The 21,857-nt window shown below is 55.7% G+C and overlaps 1 protein-coding gene across 5 annotated transcripts in view; it reads left to right on the top strand.

Moving 5' to 3' along the window:
* LOC122393155 (microtubule-actin cross-linking factor 1-like) overlaps positions 1-21,857 on the top strand; it is a 215,643-nt gene that overhangs the window by 76,191 nt on the left and 117,595 nt on the right. For 3 of the 5 annotated variants that reach the window (XM_043389195.1, XM_043389203.1, XM_043389190.1), the window contains 2 exons: positions 1,126-1,203; positions 3,756-3,848. In XM_043389195.1, the coding sequence (XP_043245130.1) occupies positions 1,126-1,203; positions 3,756-3,848 (171 nt within the window). Of the gene's footprint in view, positions 1-1,125; positions 1,204-3,755; positions 3,849-7,892; positions 8,187-12,588; positions 12,922-21,857 lie in introns of those variants that run through there. The other 2 variants (XM_043389221.1, XM_043389210.1) reach the window with 2 other exon arrangements.

The raw sequence follows: 21,857 nt of genomic DNA, 5'->3' as shown, positions 1-21,857 counted from the left end.
TGTAATTGTCACTGGCTGGGCTCCGTGTTGTAATGACTGTGCCGGACAAGATCGGTCACTGGGTCAGCTGATAGTGACTGTGGTAAGACGGGTGCCGCCCGTCCCGGCCCGGTGCGACCTGTCGGCTGGGTCAGGGTGACCGGAACCTGTAGCCGTCCCTCCTTCAGTCACTCCACCCCTCACTGCTGCCAGCTGGTCAGCCCATCCCTCTTACAGTCCGTGAATTCAGCAAAGGGCGGGGTGGTGAGGATAACCGTCCAGATAACGGACCCTTGTCAGCCGCACGGAGCTCGAAGGCTGCAGCGCGGTCAGCTGGAAGCCGCACCGACACATCTGGAGGCTTATCGGATCATTTTTGATTGCCCCCGCTCCGTCCACTTTCTACACGGGATTATCAAAACGGCAGACAACTGGAAACGCGATGCGACGTCCAGATTGTCCGCGCAAAGCGGCTAAACGTTCACTTTCAACGCTGCAGTTACGGGCGTTTTTGACATTCACTGTTCTTTTCCTTTAGTCATCTCTGTTAAATCGTAGTCAGTGGTGACAGCGGCCGTCGCAGGCGCTGGTTTGTCGGGACAGACCAGTTAGTCACAGCATTAGTTTTGTCGCGGTGAACTCTGTGCCAACCGCATGTCGAATGAAAATGATGGTTGACAATAGAGAGCGGAGACATGTGAGGAGAAGGAGATGGCAGGGGAATGAAGAGGAAGGAAAATGAATGTATTGAGAGATGAGGGAGGAAAGCTGCATGTTAATAGCTCGGGAAAGAAAACTGTAAACCAGGGATGCGGAGCCGTGGAAATTTCAGACAGCTTCGGCTCCGGCTCCGGCTCCGGCTTCGGAGAAATAAAATCGGCTCCGGTTCCGGCTCTGGCTCCGGGTGAAATGTCATGGCGGCTCCGTCTCCGGCTCCGGCTCCGGCTCCGGGCAAAAATGTGCCGGCTCCGGCGACTCCGGCTCCGGCTCCGCACCCCTACTGCAAACCATATAGTCTAAATGAGGGGTCTAGGTAGTGGGTGAAAAGATCGGAATATTTGATGTGGGGATGCGTGCAGTGGGAGCACTCGCCCCCGGTTGCCTGCATCTGCTGTTGCTGACCGTATTGCCTTTTTCTTTTTTCAGCCATCACAGAAGGGTCAGCTGCGGTTTCACCAGCTGCAGAATGTTCAGGTCGCCCTGGATTTCCTTCACTTCAGAAAGGTGAGATATCGGGACGGTATCGGCGCAGCTGTGCTCTCTCTCTCTCTCTCCCTCTCTCCCTCCCTCCCTCTCCCTCTCTCTCTCTCTCTCTCTCTCTCTCTCTCTCTCTCTCTCTCTCTCTCTCTCTCTCTCTCTCTCTCTCTCTCTCTCTCTCTCTCTCTCTCCCTCGCCTCCGTGTATCCTCCACGGTCCTCTCCAGATTTTCAGAGACACCTCCGACCGACAGCCGTGACATCGCTCTGATGGAGCTCTCCGGGAGAAGATGGCCCGGCTGGCGTCCCGCTCACAGACCCTCTGATGGACAGCTTGTTTAGCTCTGTACTGAATTAGGATGATTGAGTATCAGTCGAGCCGCGTTTTGTGTAACCAATTGATAAATTCTGTGACCGTTGTCTGTTTGATCAATGGTCGTAATTGTGTAAATGTTTTTGATTGAAGTGGACTGTCAGTTATAGATCTGTTCGGAAATTTTAATGATCACAAATCCAGCTGCCTGTTATCGGCTGTTCGGTGGAAATGAATCTGGCAGTTCTGTGCTGAATTCTGAGATGCTCTGCAGGGTGTTAGTGGGACCACTACCCTGAGTTGTCGGTCAGACTTCGCAGTCGTTTGCGAGACTGCGGGCGTTGGATGGAGCGGCGATCAGAATCGGATGTTCCTATGTTTATATCTGGCTCGCAGTGTGACACACTCCGGTCTAACATACGCACCCTGGCATTTCCGTTTCTTCAGGTCCCCCTTCGCAGGCCATAGATGTCATGATAATCACCAACGGCACATTGCCGGCTATCGTATTGTGATGTATTGGTTGTTAGGTGACCGTAATGATTGGTATCGCGGTCGTAAACTCATCCTCTTATCGATACCGCACTAAAATTGACAGTTTTGTCTCCTCTAGAACCAGTCTCGTTTTTGTGAATGACCCAATCTATTCGAAGTGTCCTGTCAATTGGCAATTAGATTTTAATCACAGATCACATTGACGTACTTTGCCCCTGAAAGTGAATCTTTCTAGTTAATCGGCGATATTATGCAGGTTATTGCAGAAACTATCGGTAATCCTCTCATTAAACCACACCTTAATCAGCTCACTGGGCTTTTGATGTCGGCGAGAATTTACGACCGTCATTTGCGCGGCGTGCCATTCTTTTCCTCGTTGTGCGGTCGGTACGTGCACGGTATGTGTGATCCCTGCAGAGCGCTACTCACGTGTGGTGCAGAGTCTTCGTGCACAGACTGGCTAACTAGATATGCACTGGGGGCTGGGGCTGGGGATGTTCAAGGAAACAGTAACATTCTGCCTTTTTGTAAATGTTAGTGTTATTTTTCATTGTTGTCGGCCTTACTAGTTATTATATAAGTCAGGTTATGTATGAGTGATTTTGCGATAAAAAGTGCCCTACCTGGGCCTTTCCGCTGTGACTAGTAGGTATTCATGGACGTGTATTGTGTCCATGTTTTGTTCACATCAGAAGACTGTTGTGCTCCATCATAATTTGACGACGACCATCGCGATTTAATGTGTGCTTATTTTAGCTTACGACACTTATCCTTTTCAATGTTCTATCTTTGTTTCATTACCTATTTTCTGCCTTTTTCTGTAATCGTGCCCCCCCCCCCGTTATGATCTCTAGATGTGATCACCATGCCTTCTAAGAGCCAGTGTGTCTGCGTTTAGACATTTCGGCAGCGGTCGACCTTTCTGTGACGCTCTGCGTGTGCCAGGAATGTCGCTTCCTCCATGTCTGTGTGTCTGTCCGTCTGTCCATCTGTCCGTCTGGCTAGCCGTTTTATCCATAGCTTATGTTTACATCTGTTAGTCGAGACACGCGTCTGGCGTACAGGCCGTATTCATGACCCTGACCTTGACCATGTGGTGTGTGCTGGGGTCGCCTATGCGTCTGGCAGTGTGGGATGTTTCCGGGGCAGCCAGAGATGCGTCTGATACTCTTCCTGATTTGACTTGTGCTTCATCTGCCAATGTCCTGAGATTCTTGTGCTTTTTCGTTGGTCCGCTGGGACCTTGGGCGTACTGGGATTCACTCTTGAGTAGCGCTAATGCATCAGATTGCATCTGCATTGCCGATCCAATCTCGTCTTTGTGGCGTATTTGCCGGGCTTTAAAGCCGGTCGCTCATTGGTATTGTCGAAGTTGTGGACAGGGAGAATGGACTCGAGACTTCGAGCTGAGTCTAACCGAATGCATGTGCTGTCGAAGGGACTGCAGACAGCAGAGGAAGCTGTGCACGAAGTGTTACCCTGTTCGAATATCATCCCCTCGTGCTGAAAAGCTATGCGGACGCTCGGCTGTAGGACCTGCGGGGCCGCTCTGAACCCCTCAGGACTCGTCTGGCTGCTCTGTGTCCGTTCGACCCGCTGAAATGACTGATACCTGCTGGTGTGCCGTATAATACGCTCGATGCCCTCACAGTACTTTGATGTATCAAACCGTACCCTGCAGTAACCACCAAACCGTCCGTTCAGCTGCTATGTCTTAATCTGACATCTCTACAGACATTATGGCACTAACCTCATTCCCCGCCTGTTTCCAGATCAAGCTGGTCAACATCCGGCCGGAGGACATCGTGGACGGCAACCCCAAGCTGACCCTGGGCCTCATCTGGACCATCATCCTCCACTTCCAGGTCAGTCCCGGGCAGGTGGGGCCAGTCTCGGGCAGGTGGGGTCAGTCTCGGGCAGGTCGGGTCAGTTCCGGACTTGCAGGTCAGTCCCGGGCGGCTGCGACTGTGGTCGCCGTCTCGTCTGCTGCACTGGGGAGTTTTAACTCAGATGGGTAACCTGGTGACCTGGTCAGACAAAATAATCAACCTTTGATACCGAAACAGAGCACTGAAACGTAACACGGTTGCATTTCTTGCCCAATGCCCATTCCGTTGGGCATGGGGCCAGCTGACAGTGTGCAATGAGCAATGAGCAGTGAGCAATGAGGATATAAAGTTGTTGGTGGCTTGTGGACGATGGACATTAGTCGCTGGCTGAAGTTGCGGCCCTTGGATGTAGTGTCGCTGGGCATTGGAAGCTAATCGAGTAGTTGGCATAATGCAAATTCCAGGGTTTATTGTTTGCAAACAAGCTTGCAAGCAGCGTTAGCGCAATGATTGATGCAGAACCAAACCGTTTTAGTCAGGCTTATAACGGCAAGCTCGTGCTGGTTAGGAATGCTGATAGGAGTTGCTGGTGCTCTGTTCCACCGCCATTTTTCATGACTTGTGTCACGCTTGGCGCTGGACAATCGTGACCGGTATCACTACCGTGTTTCCAAGGATGTCCGCTAGGCGGCGTCGCATTGATAGTTCTCCGTTTGTCCGCTGGGCGGCGCTGCGATCGGTCGGCTCGCACGGGTCGCTCCCCGGCAGGTGGCCTGTAAGACTCGACGACACTGGCGGCCCCGCCTGGCCCCCACGGTGACCTGACGCAGATGAGGTCGGTGACCCGACGGCGACATGTCTTCCCGGTGCCGCCCCTCCCTTAGTTTCCATGCTGCACCACCAGTCAGTATTTGGAGTGACGCGGGACAGTGCGGCTGTGGTGCGCGGTGCTGGCGGCGGCACACCTTACTAGACCTCTTCTACCCGCACGGCGCACCCATACCTCGTCATCGGTCAGCTCGTCATCTCTCCTCTGTGGTGCAGTGTGCTCCTCCCATACGGGTCAGCACTACGCCACTCCTTCGCACTTGAAACGTGCGCCGCGCCCCCTGAGTTCTGAGCCTCTCCCGTCACGGCACCCTGACCCTCTAAGCCTATGCTTTCACGGCGCCCTGAGCCTCTCCCATCATCCCTCCACCCCATAACCTTTTCCCATCCCACTGTCCCATCCTGAGCCTGTCTAGACTGCCTGTGGCCGAGGATTGTGCGTGTCGTGCCGCGCGTGCTACCGTGTATCACGTGACATATACAGAACCGCTAATTGGGGCCCGCCGGCCACCGTCGTTACACGCTCAATTGAGCACGGTACTAACAGAGGTCGGTGACCGCAATCACCCGACGGTCATCTGTGGACGCCGGTGGTATCAGTGGCGCTGGGGAGATCGGATCGCTTCCCGGGGCTTCGTACCGCCCACTGCTGGCCGCCGGGTGCAGTCGCTGGCCGCTGGGTGCAGTCGCTGACCGCTGGTCATGGTTTCGGCGGTGCTCAGTGGTCCGCGCAGGAGCGCTCTCAGTCTGTCGTGAGAGCTGACTCGCACCGGCTCGCTTGGCTGACGACTCAACTGACTGACTGGAGTCGGCAAGAGTTTGGAGTCAGCTGGAGTTGATCACAGTTTAGCTTGGCTTGAGTCGTTTATAGTCAGCCAGAGTGTACCTGAGCAGGTCATAGCTGGTTCAAGTCGCTCCAAGTGGGCCTCTAGCCCACGGATTATCTGGCGGACGGTGTTCACTGCCGTCGGAGTGACCAAAAGCCCATCTCAGTCCTTTCAAGAAGTGCCAGCGGACAGGCGCACCCCATCTCGGCCGAGCTAAGCTGGCGGCGACTGTAGTGTCTTCTCAGCTGACTCACGCGGTAACACTGTGACACTGATCCGAGGACCGTCGGACGGATCAGGACAGGAGCGGCTCGTCTGGAGAGTCAGGTGGCCGACGCTGCTGTCAGTGACTCAAGCCAGGTGATTTCGGTGACCACGCCAGGCGACTCTAGTAGCTGCTAATGCAGTGGCCAGTGACTATGGAGTGACTGCAGTGAATTTGGCAAGTTCAGATATTGCATAAATCCAGTGACGACTTCGAGCGACTCTAGTGATTTGAGTGTCTCCAGTGACTGCAGAGGAAATATGACAGTTGCAGACTGCATGTGCGGCGCACCGAACTCGTAACTAACGGCGCTGACTGCTACCTTCGGCCGTGACAGCCGTGTTAGCGCGTGTCAAGCCGTGTCAGCGGGTGTCACCTGTGTCAGACGTGTCAGTCCAGTGTCAGCCGTGTCACCCTTGACAACCGTGCGAGACGTGTCAGCGTGCCGTGTCGTGTCGCGGCGCCCCGGCGTGGACAGACAGCCGGTACCAGCCCGCTCGTGCCGTCCGTCACGACCGACCGGCGCGGAGGCTGTGGGAGCGGCCAGCAGCGGCGGTCACTGCGCCCAGCCGGCGGCACGGGCGCCCCAGTACTCCGCCGTCGGCCTGCGAGACCGTGCGGTCGTGAGTGGTCGGACGACCTCGCCTGCCTCCGACGGTGTGCCATGGAGTGATAGGAAGTGGGGAACGGTGTCGAAGGCGATTGAGTCTCATCTCAGTGGTATCGATTGGCGGACTGAGTGATTCTCGCACTGGCCGGGTGGTGCGTTCCTGGCCTGTGGGCTGGGGTGTGATTTGCATTTTGCAAGCCTTTAGACCTCAGTAGACCAGCTGTGGGGCGTGGCTGGTGGGCTGTGACCATGGCCGTGGCTATGTGACGAGAGCAGTGACCGCTGCTGTCGTTTGATCGTGCTCGGTGGTGAACTGTCTGCAGCCGGCGCCCACGACACGCGGCCCTGATACGGCGAGCCCCACGTGGCACGGGGTGGTCACCAGCACCTCAAGCGCTTCTCAGCCTGCCTTTGATCAGTCTCTTACGCTTTGTGTAACCACTCTTGTTCAGAGACACCGGAGGCGCTCTGCTACAGCGGCCACTCCCGTTAGTTCCGGAGCTTACCTGATCGGAGACGCGATCCGAACCGACGCCTCCCCTCGGCCGGAAACATAGCTCGCCCATGGCCGGCGGCGCCGGCGGTCGGCGGGCCGTGTGATCTCCTGCCGAGCGGGTCCGGTCCGCACCGCGCTGTCCTCGGCCGGCACCGGCAGACGGGCCGCGCCCCGCGCCGCGACAGCACCTCCCGTGCGAGGCGCCGATCGACGCCGTCGGAACCGACGATCATACGGGCCATCGAGGTCGTCGGTGCGTCGATTCGGCCGGTGGCAGTGAGCGAGCGACGGCCGGCGGGCCCGGACGGCGCGCCTGGCGCGATGGCGGTACGGAAAGCCAGATCTGGCGTGTGTCTTCTACTGGCGCCCGTGTTTATTGGTGGCAGTGGTGATTCTCTAGGCAGTGCGACGGTGCTGAAGTGTGCCCCTGAGACGGTGTAGTGTGCGGCCGACCGGTATCCAGACCGGATGGAGGTGTTTAGTTCCGCTTCTGGCGGAGTTTTGGTGCGGTGATCGGCCGCCACTGACTGCTGGGAACCGGACATCATCTGAGAATCACCGAGCTCTGGCGTCGATCTAGGAGCGTCCAAGATTGTGACGCTTGGACGCGCCGTCGCGCTCTTTGTGACGATGTGTCTGAGCCAGTGGCGGTGACCAGTTGAAGATTGTCATATTGCACCCTGCACAGACTGCCATGCCTGGTTTCAAACTGCTCAAGTACCTCCGCACGCGGTCGGACTCGTCCACGGCGGCCCAGCCGTCCGCCGCGCGGCGCGGCGAGTCGCCCTCGCCCAGCGAGCCGGGCGAGGTGTCTGCCGCCGCGCCGGATCCGGATCCGGAGCCTCCGTCCGGCGCCCGACGCTTCTCCATGACCGGCAGCTACGGCTCGCTGCGGCTGCGACTGCACAAGCCGTGCCTGGGCTGCGGGTCACGGCGGCGGCGCGGCGGTGTCTGCGCCCGCTGCGGCCGGCCGCCGCCGCGGCTGGAGCCAGACTCCCATTCAGAGCGGGGAAGCCTGGAACGTCGACGACGACGGAAGGAGGTGGCGGCGGCAGCGGCGGCCGAGTACCGACCCGTGCTCTGGTCCTGCACTGAACAGTGGGAGCGCAACTACTGTCTGCTGGGCGTCCCTGAGTGGGACCTGGAGCGGCGCCGTCGCCGGCCCCGGCCGCTGCAGTGGCTGGGCGACAGGGGACTGGGGCTGGGCGTCGGTAGCGGTCAGCCGGCACGGGTCACCTACCTGGTGGTAGCCGGAGATGCGCCCGACGCGGCCCGGCCGCCGGCGGACACCGGAACAGACACGGAGACGGCGCCGGCCGTGCTGCAAAACGACGACACCGTCTCGAATGTAGGTAACCGGCGAGTCTTCGTGATCTCAATCACACCCCACCCGTGGTCTGCCATGGCGCTACGTAACTATGACCGCTTTTTACCTTTCTTTCTTATATTTACTGAGTCTTTCCTTGGTCTTATTTCCTTTTCTGTTTCTTTGGTCTTCTTTCATCTTCCAGCCTGACATATCCACAATACAATACAACATTGACCAATGAGCCAGTCCATGTTTTATGCATGTACTAAGAATGTATGCGCTGAGACCGACACGCAATTGTGCCGATTGGTTTGCCTTCCCATAAGGACCTCGCCGGTAGCCGAGTTATGGAACTACTGCTGTGTCTGTTTACCTAGTCCGTATGAGTCACGCGAATTGGTGCAGCCTGGTGACCAGCTGTGGCGTCAGCAGCTGCGAGGGGGGGGACCAGCTGGTGCGGCAGACACCCAAACCTGATGCTGTATCCATCAGCCGGTGGTACAGCACCAATACATTCATGAACTGACCTTGCGATGGTCTTGGAATCGCTGCAAAGTGAAAAATCATGCAGATTAAGTGGTGTGTAGTCGTAGCATTGTGTGCGGGTTTTATCGCCGAATCGGGCCACGTTCTGACTACACTCTGAGTGGAGATCGATCACGATCGGTATTCAGACGGTGCTCGGCGTGGTTAGGCCTCATCCGCGCCGATGGCCACACAATGCAGCCTGTCGATATGGCAGTTAGGGCGGAGTTTGTGTCTCAATTTGGAATCCTTTGTACTCGGGCAGGTCGTGTCCGCTCACGCCGTTTGTGCTCGGCTGGTTCCTCATACACAACGGTCAGCCTGGTTGCCTGGCCTTCTGGCGCTGCCTCATCACGGGCTAATGCCGTAATGTGGCCATTCGGCGGGTGGTTATATTCTAATTTCAAGTGGCTCTGATTATCCCAGGTCCAGTTGTTACCAGTTCAGTCCATGAAGTATGTGCTAATGTTTCACTGTTATTAGTAACCACCTGGCTCTGCAAGAACGGCGGCGTGACCATGGTTCCCCACTGCACCGAGTTGGAGTGAAGGTCTCTCTCCTACCACATTTGGTCCTGAAAGCACGAATGCCACTCACTGCACTTGTTCCTTTGTCACTAGTGGGCGCCGCATTCATACACGAATGGGAGCAACATCAGTAGTATGACTCGCTCGCAGTCATTACCGTCCATCCCCTCCCTCCACTGTCCAGAAGTCTCATTAGGGAGCCCATATCGCCCGCGGCAGTGTCTGCCGTCAGACAGAGACTGCCCGCAGCTGGCGTGGGACGCCCCGGGCACTGTCTGTGTCTGATTAGCCGATCGCTCCACGGACCCAGCTGGGAGTAGTCATATGGGGGCCGGCCGGCTGATGGCGGCTGTTTGGTAGTGGGCGGGGCTGCGCGGCGGGCCTGTTCTTGTGGGTAGTCGATCCATTTCGGGATAGGTCATTTATTGGTGTATTTTATGATGGTGGCCATAACAACTGAATGGTATTGTTAGTCATTCCTTGGCTACTTACGTCATTTCAGACAATGCTACGTAAGGATATGGCAGCAATTCATGACGTGCAGTAGGTATCACATTGTGTAGCGTCATTGAATGCATTGCGAAACAAAAGGTCCCATCATTGGGTGCTTTGGATGCTTCAATATTATTGCCATTGATGACCCCAATCAGTTCTAATATAAACGTGTGTTACGTAATCGGTATGCATTTTATAGGATCCTCAGTATACTGCATGCGAATACCCGACTGATTTAGTCATTACCTGAGTCGCGCTACAAAACTGATTTTGGTCTGGTCGCCTTACACAGCACGCAGTTTTATCATTTCATACAGCGGACAGTGCCTGTACCGCTGGACCTCTCTTCCTCTCGAGACTGACCGGCGGCCGTTTCCCACTGCCCCGTGTCGGTGCCGGCGGGTTCGCCCGCCGCCCAGCTGAGTTTGTTTGTTCCCGGTCGGCGGTGCGTCCTCGCCCGCGGCCCGCCCGACATCCGGCCCGCTCCTCTCGCATACCTGTCGAGTGTAGACCTGAGAGCAACTGGCCCGGGCGCCTCGCTCCGCTCTCATATTTACCTGGCGAGCAGAGAGACGCTGGCCCGTTCTGTCTCATACCTGTAGAGTTGAGAGCGACTTGCTCGGTCCTCATGTCGAGCCGAGAGCGGTTGGCTCGCTCCTCTCTCATACCTGTCGAGCTGAGAGCGGCCGGCTCGGTCCTCTGAGAGTGGCTGGCCCGTAGCGAACTCATACCGGTACAGCTGAGAGCCTGGTCCGCGGCGTACACAGCTGCGTGGGTCAGACGGAAAAGGTAGACGAAGCTAGTCTATTCGTGGTCTCTTCGGATGCCATGGTCTGTTGTGATCATTGGTGACTGGCTGGTCTGGTCTGGGAGTAGCTTAACTAGGTCTGAGTCGGCTAGTCTGTCCAGTCAGTCTTGGACACCACTGGATATCCTTACAAGGGCTGTGTTTTCCACTTGAATTTAATGTATCCTTCATATAAATTTATAAGTAAACTTCACCCATGCAGGTGAGCGTTCGACACAAACTGTACCTAAGCTAAGATATTGCCCTGTGGAAATTTAGCGTTCTCGCAATGCTTATTACATTATCTTTGCATACGTCATTTCTGAAAAATCATGAATATTCAAATAGTACAACATTGTTGCCTGCTCGTCATGAGCCAGTACAAGCTTGTCATACGAGAGCATTTTTGTCATAAAATTACAGAGCATGCATTGCATATGTAATGCGATGCATAATGAGACGTGCACACTGCAAAATGCACATCTCTATTGAAGTTTTCTCCTGAGCGGTATTTTACATTTGTCTTCGGAGGCTTCTCATTGCTTTCGTTTATTCATGACCAAAATTGCATCAAAACAGCATAGCATTACGAATGCAATTTGATGACCGCCGCGGGAATGATAGCAAATTATGTACCAGTTGTCATGCTTCATAGTTCATACACAAAACAATGTAGTATATGTAATATTTCATAATGCTGCACATAATAATATTCATACCTGCAGGCTTTAGTATCTATAGGCGTTTGCCAGCTATCCCTGCCGGAGATGGCTCGGTCATAATTGCCCACATAGGGGAAAGATCGTGCTGGATGAGGTCCTGGTATCAAGAGAGCAAGTGAAGGGGCTGAGAGGACTGAGAAGCAGTTAAGCCACATCGCTGATCAATACCATGTGTCGTCGTCCAACCGTTTCAGTGGGAAGATTTCCTTCCAGGTGTACACAGTCCCGTTCAGCTTGCTCGACTATTCCATAGCATGCTATTACGAATGTGGTGATTTTGATGTAAGGCAACAGACTGATAATGCGGTCTAAAATCAGTCGCTAAACTCTTTTTTTCCCACCGGTCTCTGTCTTGCCGGGGACAGCTTTCCAACTACCGCCACTCTACGACTCGCCTGTCCACCACTCGAGAGACACCCTCCGCGCTGTCTCTCGGCTCTTCCCAGTCTCACCGGCGCACCGTCAAGTGTTTGTTCAGCGCGCCCGAGGCGCCGCGCGCCTGCGGTGATGGCGGCGGACGGTGGTGTGACCCCGGAGCGGTTGGTCTGTACCCGTCCATCACCCAGCAGCCTGTGGTCTACTGGGTCACTGGTCACTGGATAACGAGTAGCGAGCAGTGGTCAACTCCTACCAACTGGCAGTTGCCGTTTGCTCGATAAATGACAAGTGGTTTCTGAGATAGAAGTCATCTGAAAATATTCCGGTGTCCATGCTATTGGAGAGTAGTCACTGGACAAAGACCACTGAAAAAAGACACTTTAAACAACAGGACTTTTAAAACAACAGTTATGGGACAGCTGTAACTGAACAGGTGCCACTAGACGGTGGTCAGCTTTTACTGCCCGTCCATCACAGGGCGCGGTGCGGGCCCTTTCTCTTCAATCCCGTAATCGGGCGGACTCATTCACCAGAAGCGCCGCATACGCCCCCGCGCTGAAGCTGTGATAACCATCTGTGGAGATATCACAAAGCTGCGGATTGAGCCCAGCCTTGACTTGCGTAACAGAAACGGTGCGCGTGGCTCAGTGCCTTCGGTCGGCACAGGTGGTGACTCCGGGTCACACGGCCTGACACACACCTGTGCTCCCGATCGCCGGATTTGGTCGCCGATCGGTGCCGTTGGACGTCACGTCGGGGGCGTGGTGTCAGCAGCTGCGTCACGCCGCCTCTCAGCGGTGGGGGCGGCGCCGGGGCGTCGGCGGCCCACGCACTGTGCGTGAGGCACGCCCTGACCGGTCATGTGGGCGGCGGTGGTGGCGGCGCGGCGGTTCATTTCCATAAGGCCGGCGGGCGGCCGCGGAGGCCGCGCCGCGCCGCGCCGCGCGCCGCGCCGCCAGTCGTCCACGGACGGCCGAGTGAAGCGCACGCCAGTGACGGGCCGCCGGCGCTGCGCCAGTGCACGTGACTGCGCCACCAACCTGCACCTGAGCACAACCGGCGCCATGTCGCTGTACAGTCTGCAGCAGCGCTCCTTCGCGTCCTCGCGCCGTACCGAGGATTATGATAACGTGCGAGGAGCCGAGCCCGCCGGTGCCGGCGCGCTGGCCCGGCTGTCTGACGGCCAGGCCAACCTCACCGGGCCCGTCAAGTCCATCACCATGCGGGTCATCAAGAAGACGACGACGCTGCAGCGCGGCCAGCAGAAGACCAGGATGGAGAGCTCGGTGGAGACCCTGGATGGACATGTGTTTATCCCCATGGCACCGCAGCAGCGACAGGTCAGGTCACACGCTGTCATCGGGTCGGCAGCTGGGGGTCATGTCAAGCCAGTTAGATCATGTGTCCCTGGTATCGGCACTTACTCCGAGGGGCGATTGTTTTACTTTTGTCTTTCTTGGATTACGCTCCTTGGTTGTGTTGTAAGTCAGGAGGGACCCCTGGTATATAGACGTTGACATTTCTTTATAGTGCGCGCTATTTCTCCACAGTGCGCAAGCACCTCAACACGCATAGAACATCAACATGGCTTGAGTGCAGGTCAATCCTGAAGGATTTATTCCGAGCCGAGTTGTGCTCCATTTTATTAGAGTATGTGCATAGAAACACAGTTTTGAAAAAGCATGTAAGAACGTCGTCTTCTTGATGACCTTTGATAGCGTTGATCACGACGTCCTCCTTACGAAACTCTGCTGGTATGGAATAGATCCGAATTGGTTCCGAAGCTACCTGTCTGGTCGGCAACAGGTAGTGAGAGGCGGGTCTCTATCTTTGCCTCTGTCTCACGGTGTTCCACAGGGCTCCTTAGTTGGTCCCATCCTCTTCAGCATCTTCACAAATGATCTTCCAGCATATGTTCCCCACGGACGCTTGGTTTCTTATGCCGACGATACACAGTTACTAGATTCCACCGACCCCGCATCTCTGTCTACCCTAAAAGCGAGACAGGAGGAAAGCCTCAGTGCTGTTCTCAACTACTTCACGTCAAACTCTTTGAAAATGAACCCATCGAAGACTAGCCTTCTCATTTCTAGCACCCCCCAGAACCTGAAGAAAGCCTCAGCTTTCCATTTAAACCTACCGGGACATGTACTCAAGCCATCTTCTCAAGTGAAGATGCTAGGTGTAACCATTGATCCCAGCCTATCCTGGGAAAAGCACATTTCCAGTGTCGTCAAAAAATGCAATGCCGTCCTTATTTCTCTCTACAAAATTCGACATCACCTCTCAGCTGATGTTTTGAAACTTCTCATTCAATGTCATGTCTTCCCCCACATCATTTACTGCCTCTCAGTCTGGGGCGGGGCTGTAGGTTGTCACCTCAAGCGGGTGCAGAAAGTCATTAATTTCGCAGCTAGAATCGTATCTGGGGCGAAACACCGTGATCACATTTCCCCCGTGTTGTCTGCACTGGGCTGGCCCAAAATCACGGATTTAGTCACCTATCGCGACAACATTCGTGTTTTCAGAGCGCTGAAGGACCCGCTCGCTCCCGCGGCATTACGCACTTTGTTCACAACACGGGCGGCTGTGTCTGCGCGCGCCACACGCTCCACGCTGTCGGGTGCATTAGAGTTACCAAATTATCGCTTATCAATGTCGAGACGAGCTTTTTCCTACCGAGCGGCAACCTCCTGGAACCACCTCCCACCCACCACCACTAGCTCTGGAACACACGCTGAGTTTCTTCGCCACCTTGCTGCCTAGCGCTTTTGCCTTCTGTCATATCCGTGAAAATTGTGACGCGCTGGCTGCTCTGCACTCATCAGTCTACTGCGGCAGTGTTTGTGCATGTGTGCGTGTACGTGTGTGTGTGTGGGGGGGGGGGACGGGGTAGGTGTACCATGTCTTTTGTGTGTGTGATCGAATCAAATACTAAACCATGCAATGGAATGATTCGAAATACATTGAACTTGAACTTGAACTTGAACTTGAACTGAATAAGTGAGATCTTTGGGGAAACTTGTGCACTACACGTCATTTAATCATATTCTGGCGCTGTGGAGAGCTCAGTGTTTGCGTTGTGTTCTCCCCCGCTGGTTACAGCCTCCGCGTACTTGCGGCTGTTGTGCGTCCCGTCCGCGCCTTGTTCCCGCTGTTGTGCGTGTAGAGATGGTCTCCAGGCGTGCCGTTGATGGTCTGGCTCAGTCGGCGGTCCCACGCAGTCTCCCGTGTTGACACGGTGTTGGAGAGGCGCAGCCGTCGGTGGTGAGGGAGACACTTGTTTTGTGGGAGTTTCGAGCTTTGTGCTGAGCTTCGAAGGTGCTTGAATCTAAGCTGACGGCAAGAATAGTCTATGGAACTCGGTGTGGTGCAGGATTGAACGCTGAGCAGTTGGCGACGGGCGCCTCTTTCTGGATAGCGGGCGAGACTTTCCTCACTGTTCAGACGTTGAGTCTGAGTGCCCTCCCTCCCCCAGACAGCGCGTCTGGGTGACGACAGCTTCATGACCTCAGCTCACCGACCCTCGGTCGGCTGAAGCCAGCCGGGGCTGGCCAGATGCAAATGAGCGTCGGTGTAAATTGCAGCCGGCTGTAGACGGACGGGCGGCGCTCGGCGGGCGCAGATAGAAGTGTGCTTCCCCAGCTCATCGCCGTCCGTTGGCTGATTCTCATTGGTGTCAGGCGGCGGGTGTCGAACCCCGAGCGAGCACCGCCGGCCAAGGTCATCCTTAGCTCGGCCACAGACTCCGGTCTCGTGTTAAAAAGTCGTACTGTTCACAAAAGCCTTTGATCTTGCTTGTTAGATTAGCGTGGTTCGCAGCAATGTGTCCATAACATTCGATTTTTTAGTTATTTAGCCATTGTAGTAGTTTAGCCAAGTACACAAGTCTTCGAGCAAAAGTTTGCTGATAGAACATTTTTATTTATACCTCTTACCACTTTCTCATTGTATCTCGCCGCCCCGATAGCGGCGTCAGTGGCTGTCCAGCACCCGGTAACAGGTGTCTCCACTCTATAGGCGTCAGCGCGCGCGGCAAGGGCACACAAACAGGTGTCGTAAGCGCAGGTGGAAATGAATAGCTCTATCTGTCTGTGAGCGCGTCGGGTGACTACGGGCGCTGCAGTGGGCTGCGGGGGACCGGTGTCAGTGTCGGGGTCGGGCTGGGGTCAGGTCATGGGCTGCAGATGTGACCAGGTGCTGGGTGACCCCGCTCGGCGCACAGGTGTAGGCCGGCGCCGGCCAAGGTCGGGAGAGGGGAGGGGAGACACGTGCTGGTATGTGTGCGTGACTCGGCGGTGGGGGGGGGGGGGGGTGCTGGCTGAACACCGCTGACCACTGGATGATATAGTGACACGGAGCACTGGAGCCCCCAGATCACACCTGTTCTCTGCCGCCAGCCAGGTGCCCAGACATCAGATAGCTCCCTGTGGCCTTGTGCTATAAATAACGCCCCAGGTGGAGGACCAAAACACTGGTCACTTGAGCCGAAACATGCTTCAGTTCCCGCACCTGGATCACAATATCGCCGTCTGATAGCCTACCAAGAAAATAACTTTGGAAATATCAGCACATTATAGACAAATGTTTATTGACTGGTTCGTGTTTTAAATCGCTGATCACAGTTCGTAGATAGCCTAAAAAACACGTTACTTTTATTTTGGTATCTATCATCTCGCCTGCTCCTCTCCTCTCCTCTCCTCCCCTCTCCTCTCCTCTCCTCTTCTCTCCTCTCCTCTCCTCTCCTCTCCTCTCCTCTCCTCCCCTCTCCTCTCCTCTCCTCTCCTCTCCTCTCCTCTCCTCTCCTCTCCTCTCCTCTCCTCTCCTCTCCTCTCCTCTCCTCTCCTCACCTCTCCTCTCCTCTCCTCTCCTCTCCTCTCCATCACCCACAGCGCCCTGGTAATTGCCGGCCCCGATCGACCTCCTCATGTCCACTCCCGCCGACAGTGCGTGGGTCGTGGTGACACATCACCCATCACCCACTGACAATCAATCGCTTGATATCTCTACCAGCGAGTCACCTTTTTACAGACTCTGAGTCACCTACTCGTCACTGCACGGCCGTAAACCCCTCACGTCTGCTCCGCTCGTGTCCATAATACCGTGTCAGTTTCTTTGCAAACCCGTACGTTTACGGTGGGATTACACACCCGCTTGAATGGATGAGACCGCCAGCGTAAATAAAAACCTGTCCCCTGCATTTGGACTGCGACCCGTTGCAGCTGAGACCGGTCTGCGGTCGGGAAAGATACGCTAGTGTTGTGGGACAGGAACATGATGCGCTTAGGTATGAGATTTGCCCTCTGAGGGGCTTAGCACCGTCGCTGGTGCATGACGTCAGTGCACGGCTGCCCGAGTGCCATGTGCCATGTGCACGCCGGGTGTGCACGGCCTGGAGCCGTGCTGCCGAGCTCGGCACGGTGCGCGGCACGCCTTATAAGGGGCGTGCTCGGTGCACGCCGGACGGCCGCGCCGGGCGGAGGCGCCCCATGGCCGGTCGAACGGACTCCTTGGAACGCCCGGTCGCGCCGCTCGGCGCACTGGCGGCTGAATGGACTGCGACAGCTGCATAGTCCGATTACGGGCTAATAGCTCACCCCGACTGACGGTGAAATCGTAAAGCGATGCGCCGGCAGTTACTGTAACGACTGGCCGGAATCGTGAAGGCTGAGCAGCCGGCTGAGATTGCGGCATCAGCAGCTAATGCTGTGCTGGATCACAGGTGCTGTCATGCTGGGTCAGCTCGCTCGTCCTTGCTGAATCAGCGGCCGCGACCGGTCAGCAGGTGTGCGTGCTTCTGATCCAGTGGCGTCACCTGCCCACGGCCAGTGAGGAGAGGAGGGAGAGAGCTCCGAAGCCAGTCACCTTCCCGCCGCCGGCAGCGGCCGCCATCCGCGGATGGCATTCGTCATCATACAGCGTCATCGGATGACGTGATCCAGATTGGTGTTGATTAGTATGGATGGTGTCAGGTCGCTCACGATTGAAGTGTTAACCGTCGTTACGTGTTTTTAGCCTTCAAGGTCACTCAGTAAACTCTGAAGCATGCTGTGATGAAAGTGTGCTATAAGCAGTGACTTTGAACTAGCTTGCATGGTATACATTTGACATTGCCGACTTTATGACCTTGGCTGACACCACCATTTCACCGAAGTCTTGAAGAAAGCTGCGCTGCATTCCATCTCGTACTTGCTCTGTATGAAGGCCGTCTCATACGTGCCCTGTTTGAAGGCCGCCAAAGGACTTGTTAGCTCACCTGCAGCTGTTTCCGTCAAAGAGGCCGGTTCGCACGAGGATACCGGTGCGCAGCCAGCTCAGGCCGCCTAGAGGCATTGGCCGACCGCCTAGTCACGGCGACCGAGTCATCGACTCAGGAGTCGTGGGCGGCGGCGCGACCGGCTCGCGCCATATAAGGACCAGGCGGCGAGTCGGACGTTAATTGCCTGCTGCCATCCCCCAGGCCGACATTCAAATCAGGCGCTGGCGCCGGCAGGCTCTGCCGGGTGATGCATCGGGTGGGGATGTTGTGTTTTAGGAGGCGCCCGCCCTGCCCCGCCCGCGCCGTCAGAACAGAGGCCGCTATGTCCCGACTCTGAGCCTCCACTGGGATAGTGTGTGATGTAGATGTGTGAGGGAGGTTTTCCGTGAGTGCCGGTCGGCCCGCTCACGGCTCTGACCCGTGCTGCCCACCCTGCGTGCGCCCAACGTCAATGGTTTACGGGTCACTGATCAGAGAGAGCATCCCGAATCGGCGCCCGGCCGCACGCGGCGGGTGGCCGGCCGACACAACGCTCTACACTCACCACAGCACATGACACGGCCGCGGGCCAGAGATGGTCGGACGCGTTTTCTCGGCGCTATTTGCGGGCCATTCACACGGTGGCTGTATTGTGTGTGGCGAGGCTCTGGGGCTGCGTCGTTTGTTCCAACCCGTGGTCTATCCTGTGACCTGCACTGTAGCTTTCCCTGTGGCCTGCCCCGCTGGCCTGTCCTGTGGTCTCTATGACTGGATCCGTGTCTCTGTTCTGACCTCCTCGGCTGTTTGACCTGGTCGACTTCTATCACCGCTCGTTGATACAGCGCCGGTTTTGTTCCCTCGGCCGCGCCCGGCAGCGCCTTCGGCCCGCATTGCTTTGGTTTTGCCGCCGCTCCAAACAATGTCTGGCGCTTTTTGTCTGTTCGGCGCCGTTCGAACAGGCTAGGCGTGGGAGGGGTGTCTGATCGCTGGTTCGTCTGTCTGCCGAGCCTGCCTCTATCTTCCCAGTCTTTCTCTTCCCAGAATGAATCTTCCTCTATCTGCCAAACCATCCGGCCTGTCTGCTTTGTTTTCCTTCTATCTGGGGTGCCTTCCTCTCTGTATAGTGACAGTCTGCCCCTCCCCAGGGAGCCCCTCACCTCCTCCCAGAGACTAGAGGCCGTCCCTCTGTTTTGGAGCTCGCCCCGTCTCGAGAGACAAATGCTGCTGTCGCGGCCTCTGCAGCGCTATGTAGGTCTTATCGCGCAGACAAATGCACTGCTCGGGTGACCCCGTCCCTCAGCAGTGGCCACTAGGCAGGCCGCCAGGCTGGCCGCCGCCGGGTCTTGGCTCTCGAATAAGATCGGACCCTACTGGGCGAGGTTGGCCGTAACGGAAGATGGAGAGATGGTAGTCTGAAATTGGTAGCCTGACCTCTCCGCCTCTGGCGGGTGGAGCTGAACATTAACGAAATAACAGTCGTTTGTCACCGGATGGTGTCCCACGCGACAAAAACGGACGGAGTGTGACAAAGTCACCGGGAGGCCGGCGGCCGACACGCGACGACACTAATGTGACACTGGTGTGGGAATTATGTGACGCTGATGTGACGCTGATATGACGCTGATGCGACATCAGTGTGACGCAGTGGACTGCTCGCTATGTCCGCTTAGTATGCGACCGTTGACGTACGTCAGTCGTATGTAACGTTTGACGGATCAAACCAAACCGGTATGACACAGTCCGCTCTCTCGTATCCGGAATGCTTCGCAGGTCCTTGTCTGAAGTGCATAATATTCCGGTACGCTGCATGACCTCCAGTCATATCCGCGTTTCTCTGGTCCGCCCCGGTATGGTCCTGTGTGGCAGGCACATCAGCATATCGATCGACTTCGTGGCGGTTGCTGATGGTACGCCGCGCGGTGCGACTGTCGCGTCTTCCGCCAGTGGGTTAAACTACGGCCTAGCGGTCGATTGAAGCCGCTTGTCGGTGATCAACTCCTCTTTCGCGACGAAAAGGTATCAGATGTAAAGTATTTGTGGCCCCGGCGGATGGACGCGCTTCGCTCGCCGCTGGTTGTGTCTGCGACGAGAATGCCTCACATGCGTGCCGAGGCTTTCACCCACCTGACGGCCGTGGGAGCCTCTCGGTGGCAGCTCAAAGCACGTCACCTGGATAATTTTTCACCGCCGCTCTGTACTGAGGGCTGCGAGTGATCTGTATTTGATGAGATGGCACCGTGGCCGTGCCCGCGGCAAGGCAGGCTGCAGAGCCGCGCTGGGCGCCGGGCGGGTAGCCGCTCGGAGCTGCGCACGGCGCGTCGGGCGGGTTCGGCCGGCGGTCAGTCGTGCACGGACCGGTCGGTGGACGGCCTCTGATGCCGTGCAGCTCGTAAAGCTCGCTCAGGAATGTACGGAGCGCCGCTCGGCGGCTGCCGAACATGGCTCGCAGGACAGGCGAATCGCTCCGGCCCGGCCGCCGGCTCTATGGTAATCGCTACAGCTCTCCTACACGTAATGGCTATACATCGAGACATTCATAGGGCTTTTTGTGGGAAGCCTTTTACGTGTTCTGACAGCGATGCTCTCTGAATACGGATGGTGTGTCACTCCTTTTAGGGTCAGATGACAAGTGATGATATCTTTGTCTCGTTCCCTAGAATCTGAGTTATTTGGGAAATGTGGAAATCCAATGGTTCTGTGTTATATGTTGCACAAAAACGATCAATTTTCTACGAGAGAAGTAATGACTTATGAAGCATCGTTCTGCGAAAGATTTACCGTCAGTCCCTTACTGCTCAATCCCGCTAGCTCAGTTTCTAGTACATATTACCGCATTCAAAAGCCGCAGCGTGCACTAACGGGGAGCTGATAACACTTTCCGTAGAACACTGTCCATACAAAACGACATTTTTTGTACAGAGATAAGAGGGTTTGGTTTTGATGCTTTGGCGTCTAATGTTTGCCAATTCACGTCCTACACGCAACAAACACGAAATAGTGGGGCTGAACTAATCGTGGGTCTTACATCGTGACGTCACTGAGTAACCAGCTCAACACCGCGGCTCCTATTCTTTGTTGTGGTCCACTATGAGCTCGGCTCGATCTTTGACCATCTGCTGGAGACGGGAGACTGGTCACAGCCGCCTGGCCGGTTGGCTGTGGAGACCTCAACTCCGGCCGGCCGCTAACACGGGACTGGGCGGCCGACTGCGGCAGACAAGGCCTGGTCGGGCTTACTGGCGCACTGCGGCTAGTGCTGGCCGGACAGCAACGCTAGGACTGGCACAATTTACATATGTGTTGATCCCACTAGCTCCACATCTAGATATGTGGGGAATGTTACTCGTATGTTGACGGCTCCTGGTGATGTTTTTGAGACTTGTCGGTCTTTTTCTATAAATGTGTGGCATGCCTGCGTTCCTGACGCATCACCATGGACTCGTGGAACCTATTGTTAACCCTCGCACGACCAGGCCATTTCTCATAACACGAACGACCAGGGGGGGGGGGTTGTTACGACCCCCCCCTGGCGTTTCGAAACGGAAGGTCGTAGAGCTTAGCGGAAAAAACCAACGGATTGCTCTCAACGAGATCTCGCGATTGGTGGTATATTTTTTGGTCCTAGGTCAACATTTGACCTACTTTTGACCGGTCAAAGGTCAAATTTTCGGAAAAATAGACTTTTTTCAACTTTCGGCGGCGATTGCGGCAAAACGGTGGGAGGTATCGACTTGAAACCTTCACTATCGTGTTCCTTGATCAATTCTCTATCGTTTGGTATGTATTTCGTTTCCCTAGCTCTAAAAATGGCGCGTTGGGAGCGCCGGAAGTCGGCAAGGTCACAGTCGGCGGCAGAAATTCGAAAAAATCAAAATTTAAATTTTTGAAATCTGATTGTATCTTTGGATTTGGGAGGTCCATTTGCTCCCTATAGAAGCTAATATTGCTGCATATTCCCATTGAGGTGACAAGAATTAGCAAAATAGTGGTTCGGGCGCTTTTCAAAAATAGTACCGGACGCTGTTCCTCTTGTGACGT

This window comes from Amphibalanus amphitrite, unplaced genomic scaffold (genome assembly GCF_019059575.1).
Source record: "Amphibalanus amphitrite isolate SeventyFive unplaced genomic scaffold, NRLGWU_Aamphi_draft 000024F_arrow, whole genome shotgun sequence".
NCBI lineage: Eukaryota > Metazoa > Arthropoda > Thecostraca > Balanomorpha > Balanidae > Amphibalanus > Amphibalanus amphitrite.
Note: the sequence above shows the minus strand (reverse complement) of the source record. Positions and strands in the feature narration are given on the sequence as shown.